Below are 12,011 nucleotides of genomic sequence, written 5' to 3'. Positions count from 1 at the left end.
AACGGTGAGAGGAAAACCAGGAACTTTGCAAGAAATTATAGTATCTATTTTTGTACCAAGAAGAGAAATTAAAAATGTACAATTATAAGAAAAGTTGAATTTAATATTACAACCTATTTAATGTGACAAGTTGTCACAATGAGAAAAACTGTCTCATATAGTGGCATAAAAGAAAGATATGTACTGTAAATGTATCTGGGACAATACGGCCCATCTAATATTCGGTCTTCTAACACTTCAGCACACAAAAAAGTCATTATGTTTTGTTTTATTGGGGTCAGATCACAATGACTCGGTCTGTTTTCTGTCCTTATAGCTAAAAGTTGGGTTATCCGAGTGACCTGGTCTGGGATTGTGGAGTGATTAAAACCATAGACCCATAACCCTTGTTGACAGTGCACGTGACCAGGACCTATTGCAGGGACTTCAAGTGGCTTCTAAAGTGATCTGAGCAAAACAAGAGGGTGCGGCCAGGAGGACATTCCACATGTCTGTACCGATTTACTAAATTTACAGTTAGTTGTTTGGGATTTGATATAATTCACAAGGATAAATAAATATATCTTTGCTGCATTTGAAATCAGACAGATTAAATTATACAATACAATCTGCGATATGTAAGGTCAGATATTTGAAAGGTCAGATATTTGTTTGTCGCTCAATATTAGGAGTGGCAAGACTGATTTTTATGCCTGCGGCAAACTCAGCTGAACGAGATAAGGTGGGTCATGTTGTTCTAGGAGGTACAGAAAGAAAGTTATGGGTTATTGTTATACTCCGAGGCATTTTCAATAATAAAAAAAACAAAACACTATCTTCTCTCCTAAGTCATAAAAATGGATGAATGGGAACATAGGACACGCCCAGGAGGGTGGGTTCAGTCTGGTCCCCTTGTAAAGTTTGTAGGTTTAGTCTGGTCCCCTTGCCTGTATTTGGGATATGAAATTAGAATACTTTACAACAAGGTGTGTGTTTTATGCCAACAAAACATCTGAATTGTCATATTCCAATCTCCACAACCTCTTGGAGTGATCTGATATTGTGTGGTAAAGAATATTAGGCACTAGCTGAGAGACCCGGCGTTGCCCGGGATGTAAATGCGTAATAGGTAGTATTATTTATAACTCGTGGAACAATAGGTGAGTATTTGTTGTAAATGTTTCGGGGGGGGGGGAGAAAGGGGAGCGGGGGGGGAGAAAGGGGAGCGGGGGGGGGGAGAAAGGGGAGCGGGGGGGGGGGGAGAAAGGGGAGCGGGGGGGGGAGAAAGGGGAGCGGGGGGGGGAGAAAGGGGAGCGGGGGGGGGAGAGAAAGGGGAGCGGGGGGGGGAGAAAGGGGAGCGAGGGGTGGAGAAAGGGGAGCGGGGGGGGAGAAAAGGGAGCGGGGGGGGGGAGAAAGGGGAGCGGGGGGGGAGAAAGGGGAGCGGGGGGGGGTGGAGAAAGGGGAGCGGGGGGGAGAAAGGGGAGCGGGGGGGGAGAAAGGGAAGCGGGGGGGAGAAAGGGGAGCGGGGGGGAGAAAGGGGAGCGGGGGGGGGAGAAAGGGGAGCGGGGGGGAGAAAGGGGAGCGGGGGGGGAGAAAGGGGAGCGGGGGGGGAGAAAGGGGAGCGGGGGGGGGAAAGGGGAGTGGGGGGGGGGGTGGAGAGTAGTGGGCATATGTATTGTCATAATTTATGTATGGGCATTTCCCCCCCCTCCTCCGTGCGTCCGTCCCCCTGCTGGTTCGGCTGGTGGCCCCCCCCGTTCCCCGTGACTCCCCCCCCCCGTTCCCTGTGACTCGCGCTCCCCCCCCCCCGGCGCCCGCTTGGTCCCCCGATGTGCCATCCTGCTGAGTGAGGCGTGCAGGCGGCTGCAGGAAGCGCCCTGTGTGGGTCTAAGACTCGCGCTCCCCCCCCCCGGCGCCCGCTCGATGTGGCGTCTGGCTGAGCGGCGGTAGGAAGCGCCCTGTGTGTGTGGGCCTGAGGCTGAGGCGGGACGCGCAGTGGGCCTGAGGCTGAGGCGGCATGCGCAGTGGGCCTGAGGCTGAGGCGGGACGCGCAGTGGGCCTGAGGCTGAGGCGGGACGCACAGTGACTTACCTGAGCGGGTGGTAGCGCCGGGGAGGTAAGGGAGCGGCTGGGGTAGGAGGGCCGCGCTTCCCGTCCGGAGCCAGTGCAGGACGGCGCACGTGAGGGGGGAGGGGGGCAGAGAGAGGGTGTGTGTGTATAGAGCTGCTGTGTTGTGTGTGTGTGTGTGTGTGTATAGAGCTGCTGTGTTGTGTGTGTGTGTATGTATAGAGCTGCTGTGTTGTGTGTGTGTGTGTGTGTGTGTGTGTGTGTGTGTGTGTGTATAGAGCTGCTGTGTTGTGTGTGTGTGTATGCATAGAGCTGCTGTGTTGTGTGTGTGTGTGTATAGAGCTGCTGTGTTGTGTGTGTGTGTGTGTGTGTATAGAGCTGCTGTGTTGTGTGTGTGTATAGAGCTGCTGTGTTGTGTGTGTGTGTGTAGAGCTGCTGTGTTGTGTGTGTGTGTGTATAGAGCTGCTGTGTGTGTGTGTGTGTGTGTGTGTGTGTGTGTGTGTGTGTGTGTGTGTGTGTGTGTGTGTGTGTGTGTGTGTGTGTGTGTGTGTGTGTGTGTATAGAGCTGCTGTGTTGTGTGTGTGTGTGTGTGTGGGCCGTCACTCCGCCTCAGGCCAATGAGAGGTGTGCGGGGGCGGGCGACCCAAGGGACCAATGAGATTTCCCCTAGGGACATCGGACATCCAGGCAGGCAAACATACAGTGCTTTCACTAATCTTATAATATATAAAATCGAATGGTTAGTGAGGTTAGTGCTATCTGCGGTGAATATGATTGGTCCTCAGCCTCTGGCCAATCAGATTGCTGTGTGTGACGTCACCCAACTGCCACTCTCTTCCCCCTCGGCTCCACACACACACACACACGTGTGACGTCACCCAACTGCCACTCTCTTCCCCCTCGGACACACACACACACACACACACACACACACACACACACACACCTCCCCCTCCCCGCTCCAAATCATCTCTCCCCCTCCCCGCTCCAAATCACCTCTCCCCCTCCCCAGCGGCATCACCTCTCCCAATCCCAAGCGGCATCACCTCTCCCCCCTCCCCAGCGGCATCACCTCTCCACCTCCCTGCTCCAAATCACCTCTCCCCCTCCCCAGCGGCATCACCTCTCCCCCTCCCCAGCTGCGCTCAAACTCACCTCTCCCCCTCCCCAGCGGCATCACCTCTCCCCGCTCCAAATCACCTCTCCCCGCTCCAAATCACCTCTCCCCGCTCCAAATCACCCCTCCCCGCTCCAAATCACCCCTCCCCGCTCCAAATCACCCCTCCCCGCTCCAAATCACCCCTCCCCCTCCCCGCTCCAAATCACCTCTCCCCCTCCCCAGCGGCATCACCTCTCCCCCTCCCCAGCTGCGCTCAAACTCACCTCTCCCCCTCCCCAGCGGCATCACCTCTCCCCGCTCCAAATCACCCCTCCCCGCTCCAAATCACCCCTCCCCGCTCCAAATCACCTCTCCCCCCTCCCTGCTCCAAATCACCTCTCCCCCTCCCCAGCGGCGCTCAAACTCACCTCTCCCCCTCCCCAGCGGCATCACCTCTCCCCGCTCCAAATCACCTCTCCCCGCTCCAAATCACCCCTCCCCGCTCCAAATCACCTCTCCCCCCTCCCCGCTCCAAATCACCTCTCCCCCTCCCGCTCCAAATCACCTCTCCCCCTCCCCAGCGGCATCACCTCTCCCCGCTCCAAATCACCTCTCCCCGCTCCAAATCACCCCTCCCCGCTCCAAATCACCTCTCCCCCCTCCCCGCTCCAAATCACCTCTCCCCCCTCCCCGCGCGCACACACACTGACTGACACACACACACACTGACTGACACACACACACACACACTGACTGACACACACACACTGACTCACAGACACACACTGGCTCACACACACACACTAACTGACGCACGCACACACACACACACACACACACTGACTGACACACACACCGACTGACGCGCGCACACACCCCCACACACACTGACTGCAGCACGCGCACACACACCCTCACACACACACACACACACTGACTGCCGCACGCGCACACACACACTGACTGACTGCCGCACGCACGCACACACTGACTGAGGCACACACACACGCACACACTGACTGTGTGTGCGTCAGTCAGTCTGTGTGTGTTTGTGTTTCTGCCTCAGACTCACTGACGCGCGCGCAAACACACAGTGACTGACGCACACACGCTACATGAAGCTGTAAAGGAGGGGGGACGACTGGATTGATGTGAATGGGGGACAAACAGAGAGAGGGGGGAGGAGAGAGAGAGGAACGGGAACATTACATCCCGGGCAACGCCGGGTCTCTCAGCTAGTATATATATATATATCTTATCGATACTGTATATGTACCAACACTATACAATAGGTCAAGGGTGCGCAAACTTTTTTGCCTGCGCCCTCCTGCCTGGTCCCCCTCCCCTGCTCGCCCCCCTACCTTGTCTCCAGCGTTCTGACGTTACATGACCCTCAACATCATTTGATGCTGCGGCGCCAGAAGCCGCCAGACACAAGGTAAGGCTACGGCCAGAGTGAAGCGAATCGCGCGCACGGCGCTGTCAGAGTTATAACTCTGAATGCCCTAGTCCAGGGTGAGGGCACGGGCGCTTGCTGCTTCGCGAGACAACCAAATTTGATTTGGCTGCTCGCAGATGCGTTACGTGAGCAGTTCGCCCAATGAGGGCGAACCAGCTCCGTGATGTCATGGCCGCGCCCCCCGCACGCACAACTAGATGGCCAGAAATCGCCCGGCCGAGCAGAGCGGATGACGTCAGGGCGCTCGAGCGCCTGCAGCCTAAGGGAACTAAGAGAGGCCATGCACGCTCTCCCGTGATTTAATTTGAATGCCTTGGGGAACAGCACGGGGCTCCTGTAAACGCCATGTCCGCCCCTCAGAAAATATCACGCCCCCCAGCAGTAGGTGACAATAAAAACCCATATTAGGCTGATCATGAACTCAAGTCATCAATCTCCCAGCTGTGCTTTAATAAAGATGCAGCAGCAGAAATCGGTACAGCTGCATTTAATTGCTCCATGGACGTAAATAACAGGGACAATACCGCTAAATGATTATATTCCGAGGCTATGGACCAGTATCACTTCCCCTGCTCACCTCACATGCAGCTTGCAGTGTCCCGGGAACTGTGTGCATGCTGGGAGGCTATAAAACTACAACTCCCGGCATGCTCTGCTCCACTCCCATTCATACAAACACACTACACGTGCATACGTTAGCAGGTACTCGGTCATATACACAAACATATGGTAGACTCTCAGGCACTCCCACACACACACCCATGCAATCACTCACAATCTCTAACACAGCCATAGAGTATACATATTCACTACCTTTATTCCTATGTGACAAAAGGGGATAAGCCTGGATTGTTTTGGAAAGCTGAAATCTATCCCCCCAGGCTCCTGCTACTAAGGAAGCATGTTGTGTGGGGGGTGGAGACAGGAAGCGCTCACATCCAGAATGAGGCTGAGGTGCTCCGAGCAAAGCATTCTGGGAGTTGTAGTTTTATAGCCTCTACCATCTCCCAGCATGCACTTTGCACACAGCTATTGGGACCCTGGCTGCCTCCTGTGAGGTGAGGGAGGGGATAGTGGTGTCCGGACATGGTGGGGGGCGCTGCTCCTCCCTGTTAAAGGCCAGGGTTTGCTGCGTGTACTGCCTCCCCGCCCCCAGCATTTCCATTCCCTCTAAAGTCCAGTCTTAATTCATGGGACTGTCCTCATTTTGCAACCAGGAAGTAGTCATCTTTGATTTGTGATGTTAATAATACATCAGAAGGCTGCAGAGTGATCTCCTTATGACGTCACAAGCCTGCCTCTTCCCCAGGTAGGTTTTGTTAATATATCTCAATGCAGTTCAGCCTTCCAGTTTTAAATCAGATAACATTACATAATCAAAGATCTCATGCCGAGAAGAAAGTAAGTCTATGTAGCAATCATTTTATTTGAGGTTGTGTGTAGCGCGCATGTTCATATTTAGTCATTTTAAGGTCACTTACTTTTTTTTTAAAGAAAGCAAGAGCAATAGAAAAGCTGGAGATGGGGACATTAAACAGTGTGTTCCTTTATCTAATTAAAGCCATTGAATATTTTTATTCTGTATGCTTAATACATATTATACAGGCAGTCCTCCGTTATCCAACGGAATCCGTTCTGGACGTAGCGTTGGATAGTGAAACCGTTGTACAGTGAGTCCCATGTTAATCAGTGGCAGTGAGCGTTGGATAACGCATTCCGGCATCGAAAAACGGCCCATGGGGTTACATTGTAAAGCGTTGGATATGCCATTCGTTGTAAAGTGAAACGTTGGATAGCGAGGACTACCTGTATTACATACAAAGTTATAACATTGAGGGGGCTGTTAATCATGTCGCCACGATACGCATTTTGTTCAAATAAATTCTGCTTCCATCTTTGTAAATTGTAAAGAAACTTGTTACTATTACAGTTTTACATTTGACACACATTGTTGGTCTGAAATGGTAACGCCAACTCGAGTTTTCAAAGTTTTTCTGAAAAGAGAAAGGAATGACTGCCAGAGTAATAGAATGTAATATTACCCTGCCCAATAAATCCTCCTGTATTTAATATCCTCACTAAAATTGTGTATTGTAGACCAGGGAAAAAGGTGAGTGGTAGGACCCTGTTTTTAAGAGCGCACAGAATAAGTGATTAGGGCTGGTGATGAAAGAAATGGCGATGAAGGGTGGGTGAGTTTTTTTTTTTTTTTTTTTTTTCTTTGAGCTTTGTCACAGATGGAAAGATATTGAAGAATAGATTGATTGTAATAGCCAGCTTCCAAAAGATGCAGAGGATTGAAGAAGAGGGAATATTGACCTTCGGATTCATCACAAGGTCAGAGTACTATAGATAGTGAGTGTTGTAAGCCCAACCTGATTACCGAGACAGAAGTGTTAGGTTGTAATAGGTTGAACTTGATGGACGTACGTCTTTTTTCAACCTCATCTACTATGTAACTATGCGAGTGTGTATGAGAGTATACTGGACGTTCAAGGAGGGAAGAATGAGACTGTTTGCTGAGATAACATTGGAGAGCGTGCTAGCAGAGCCAGAGGAAAGGCAGTGAGGTCGAAGATTTGGGAGAAAGGGAGGTCTACGGTTGGGGAGAAGTATGGTGAAATACACAGGTATCGTAGTTGACAGGGATATCAGATTTTGCTTCTGTGCCAATTAAAGAAGTCAAGGATTATTGCACAGTTGGGGAAAAGGGTTGAGAGATGAGCCTTATCACAATATGTTGCCCAACTATTTTTAGTTACTTGTGAATGGTACAAATTAGTTTATTCAAATATAAATGCTTCATCTACAAGTGGTCCCCAAGAAACATGAGGTGTAAATGCCAAAGTAACACCTTCTTCTTTATTTTCATTTTTTTATTATTTTCTTTTATTTATCACATGACTATGATTGGACCCCATATGCAACAAATAAGAGTCTGTCAGATGGGAAAGTGCAGACACTAAACACCCCCATATATCCCATGTCTGACGTTAAGAGAAGCAGATGTGTGATTGGCCCAAACACCTTTTCGTGTTTCAATTCACATGAATTGTTAAAAATAAATTATTTTCATTCAGTAGACAGAAAGCAGATTAATCTTTTCATATTTGACAAGCTTCTTAAGACATTTTCAATATTGCTTTTATCTCTGGTGTTTTTCAGATGACGAGTTTTCCGCAGGAGGAAAATACAGTGCTCACTGCTGTCTCTTCAGCACAGGATGAACAAGACAATAGCCAGGAAAGCAGTGCAGAGGCAGAATGTGACCTGCGTGAGGGACTCACAGAATTCCCTGAGGACTTTAACCAGCTAGAACTGTTGGAGACGCACCAGCATCTAATTCCCACTGGGACTCAGAGCCTCTGGCCTGAGGACTCTGATGAAGAAGATGAAGAAAAAAGCGAGGAGTGGTACAAAATGCAGGAAGAGAAACTCGAAGAAAATCCTAAAGAACTGCTACTTTTTGCAGCTGAAAATAACAGAGTATGGGCAAAATCACAGTGGGGGGGATTCAGCTCTGATGCCGGGTTATCACACCCAGATCCAGCTTTCTCTGCCATTCATGGCACTGGCAGTCCATGCCAGATCGTGGTATGATACCCTGAGGTCGTGGTGTGATACCCCCGCATCGGGACTTTGTGAATCCAGGCATTTGATCCTTAACTTTTATGTTTTTAAATATGTTATTTCTTTATCTGAGTTATGCCGATTTATGTAGTGTAGTGTCTCCGGTAGTAAAGGGGTTAAAATACTCATCTTGCTGCTTACTCACCAACTTTAAGTTCAATTGTGTTCTAGATCACCCTGTGAAAATGATGCAAAATAGATCAACATTTTGGCATATCCAGCCAAATAACCTCCATATTGCCTCGGACATGGTGCCTTACTTAGGCAGTGTTCGCGTCTATGCAGCGTGCGTGCGGAAGCGTTGCGCAAGAAATCAGTTGAAACTGATTTCTTGGTGTGACAGGCCGGTCACGTGAGCGGTTCGCCCAATGAGGGCGAACCAGATCCGTGACATCACTGGCACACCCCTAGACACGCCCACGGACGATGCGCGTACCATGGCCAGCGAAAGCAACCTCTTTCCTTCAGCCTCCGCACGGCTGAAGTTACCATGTCCGCAGCCTAAGACAGAATGTACCTATAAATGTATTGAATTCTCCTAATGATTTTTCTCCTTGTTTCTTACAGCTCACCGTAGTACAAAGAATTCTGTCCCACAATCCAGCTCTCGTTAACACAACGGATGTTGACCATTATACCCCACTCCACAGAGCCTCATACAACGGTCACCTGGGTGTAGTGCGAGATCTCATTGCCAGAGGGGCAGATGTGCATGCAGTCACAGTGGACAGGTGGACCCCTCTGCACAGTGCGTGCAAGTGGAACAATGCACCAGTGGCTTCATTCTTACTTCAGCACGGGGCAGATATCAACGCACAGACTAAGGGTTTGCTGACACCATTGCATCTTGCTTCTGCAAACCGGGAGAGCAGGCAAGTTCTGGAGCTCCTCCTGATGAATCGCTACGTCAAACCAAATCTGACAAACAAAGCCGGCGAAACCGCTTATCAAATCGCCCGGAGGACTGACGTGTATCACTACCTCTTTGAAATTGCTGATTATTGGATGAAATCTCCGTCAGAAACATAATGGTTATGTTATTGAACTGTTGTAGGATAGCAATTTTAGATTATTTATACGTCATGTAACCTTGCAGTTGGCAGCAAAATGACAAGCGAACGAACATGGGCAAATTTCAAAGCTGCCTGTTTAAGTGTATTGCATCGCTGGATTTTTTTTGGGGGGGGGGGTCAAAAATAACCATCAGATTTTCATAAAAAGCCCCATAATATGTGGATATATTAAAATAACAGAGTACCTTATCTTACCAATCCCAAATATACTCTATCACGTGGCCTTTCAGAACTGCCCATTACAATATCGGTGTGGACCTTGAAAGGTATTGTAACTTGACTTTATCCCTGTTCCTTGGATAATTAGAAAACATTTACAGTTGTAACAAATTTAGTAGAAATGTCAGTATTGGTGGCTCTTCTGCCGCAAAGATCTTAATTATCCTATGAAAACACTAAGGCGGATTCTTTATGGGCCGAAATGGTAAAATGGTCCTATTGACGTCAATGGAACATTTCGGCCCAACACAATTGGATCGGCTGCTGCAGTACATATAGAATCTGCCCCCAAGTTGTTTATTTAACCCCATTGATGCAGAAGGGGCACGTAAGACATGGCCGCTCCTGCACCAGAAGAGTTCAATGTTTCTGTACTCTGTGTAATGGAACAATGGCAGGATATGTAACTGTTGGGCACTGTTAAATAAAATCCATAAGACTGACATCTTGGTGGGTTTTTTACTCTAGTCTACTATACCGTGTGTTGTCGTCATTGCACATGGAAAGGGGACCGGGAACAACTTACAATACACAGATCCTCCTCTTGCCATAAAATATAATTGTCTTTGCTTTTACTGTACATTTTTCTTAGGGTTTCACATTTTGAACCCACCTCTGGCGCCTCACCATGGTAGAAAGCTGTTACTACAGTTCCTCCTCTATTTATACTTAGAATTATTGATTCTGTGCTGTCTAGCTACTTTCCCCTTGTATTTTGTGTTTTTATCTACTTCGTTAGTATGTAATTATGTATGTTTATGATTACAATTGTTCACCCTTTGATACGCAACACGAGTACCTGTATTGCGGAAGCTTCTATCTTTTCTTTAAAAGCTTAAATTATTTAGTGGTTAAAAATGTATTTTAATTGTAAGATTATTTTGTCCCCTGAGAGAACTAGATGTTCTGCAAGTGAATAAAGATGTTGCAGTAAGACCACCTTAAAAAACCTCAAAGAAGAGGGTACATTGAAAAACAATACTTTATTCAAGCTCTATATTTTAGTGCTTATCTTGCATAGATCCAAGCATACATAACAGTAGGCGGAAAATAACTGGTATATCGAAAATTCAATAAAATGCTTTGGGCCATTAGTGGAATGATGTAATCCTGCTTGGAAACTGATCTCTTCATGTTGAGTACTGAATACAAATATGGGGCAGATTCATCAAGCACTGGTGTACAGGTTAGCACACGCGATCCGGCGTTAACTCCCATTGGCTTGAATGAGACCGTTCCGGTGTGTTAGTCTGCACCGCCACTTGATATTTTTAAGCTGCATGTCTTTTTTTCATATCTACATAGAGGAGACACAGGTGGTCTTCAGCTTAGTGGTACTTTTGAAGTCAGCGAACTCGGTTCAAATCCCAGTGTCCTTGTGACCTTGGACAAGTCTTTTTACCCCCAACCCCCGTGTCGGAGGCACCAAGATTACATTGAAAGTGCTTTGCAATAGAAGGTCGTTATGCCTGAAAAATTTGATGTATAGGAATGTATGTAGATTCTTGTAGGTTGGGATACATTTTAGTTGAACAACAAGAGAGTTTTTCATAGAGTAAATTATAGTGTACAGAGCTTACAAAAATCTAGCAGTTATGTTCTTCATGAAAAACCTGTAGAATATAATATACTTGTAGCCATGCCACTTTTGGCTACTAATCTGCCCTACTTATCGCAGTAAGCCCTGCTAGAATCAGGCTGCCAGTAGTCAACATGGGGTTTTTCCTATCCCTGATGCTTTTCTGGAGTGACAGTGGGAGGCGGTGACATCAGGCCTGAGCATAACCAATCATGGGTCAGACCTGGTGCCCTTCTCCTAGCCCCAAATTTAGTAGTGCCTCTCCCCTCGAGAGAGGCAGGGATCACACAGGATTTCATGGAACTTGGCCTCCCCTGTTCCTCTTCCCCTTGGGGGAGAGAGTGATACCCTATACCCGTGGTCCTACTAGAGGGCCAAGGAAGAGCCAGGACAGCTGCAGGGGCCTTGACCTGTAGTGGTAGTCCAGGGACCATCCTGAAGTTGACCATCCCAGAGACTGCAATGGGCAGAGACCTGCCTTGTTCCTGTACTGCACAGACCAAAAGAATAAACCGTTCCTGTTGCTATGCTCCCACCTAGTGTGTCATCTTACTGGGGGGAGAGGTGTTAGTTCTACTGTAGGAGATCATCTTCACCTATCTGGAGCCTACAGCAGATGGAGGCGCTGCACTGCTAAAGAACCATGTGGGTAATGTACCCTAGAAACCTGATCCTGTGTCTTCACTACCACCAACAGACAGCTCAGCCCTCCTGTTACCAGCAGGTATCATGCACCACACAATCAGTAATGGCCAAATCTCCCACTGGGTGGGGGAAACACTGTAACATACTATATGGAGAATTCTCAGGTTTATCACCTAAAAAGTATAACAACCTAGCACCATTTTGCACCTCTTGACTACTGGATACATGTAGAATACATTGCTGAGTCACTGTCAGAATGGT

General features: G+C 48.4%; 1 protein-coding gene across 4 annotated transcripts; it reads left to right on the top strand.

Annotated features, from left to right (window-relative positions):
* The first annotated feature begins 5,604 nt into the window (after nucleotides 1-5,604).
* On the top strand, nucleotides 5,605-9,969 carry ANKRD49 (ankyrin repeat domain 49). 4 transcript variants are annotated; one of them, XM_075592497.1, is made up of 4 exons: nucleotides 5,669-5,913; nucleotides 6,831-6,941; nucleotides 7,770-8,090; nucleotides 8,802-9,969. In XM_075592497.1, the coding sequence occupies exons 3-4, from the start codon at nucleotides 7,770-7,772 to the stop codon at nucleotides 9,261-9,263; spliced, it is 783 nt and encodes a 260-aa protein (XP_075448612.1). In that variant the 5' UTR covers nucleotides 5,669-5,913; nucleotides 6,831-6,941; the 3' UTR covers nucleotides 9,264-9,969. The 4 variants fall into 4 exon arrangements, with proteins under 4 accessions (XP_075448613.1, XP_075448612.1, XP_075448611.1 ...); XM_075592498.1 differs by lacking the exons at nucleotides 5,669-5,913; nucleotides 6,831-6,941 and adding an exon at nucleotides 5,605-5,662; XM_075592496.1 differs by lacking the exon at nucleotides 6,831-6,941.
* Nucleotides 9,970-12,011: the final 2,042 nt, after the last annotated feature.

This window comes from Ascaphus truei, chromosome 3 (genome assembly GCF_040206685.1).
Source record: "Ascaphus truei isolate aAscTru1 chromosome 3, aAscTru1.hap1, whole genome shotgun sequence".
NCBI classification, from domain to species: Eukaryota; Metazoa; Chordata; class Amphibia; order Anura; family Ascaphidae; genus Ascaphus; species Ascaphus truei.
This window is presented reverse-complemented; position numbering and strand designations above follow the sequence as displayed.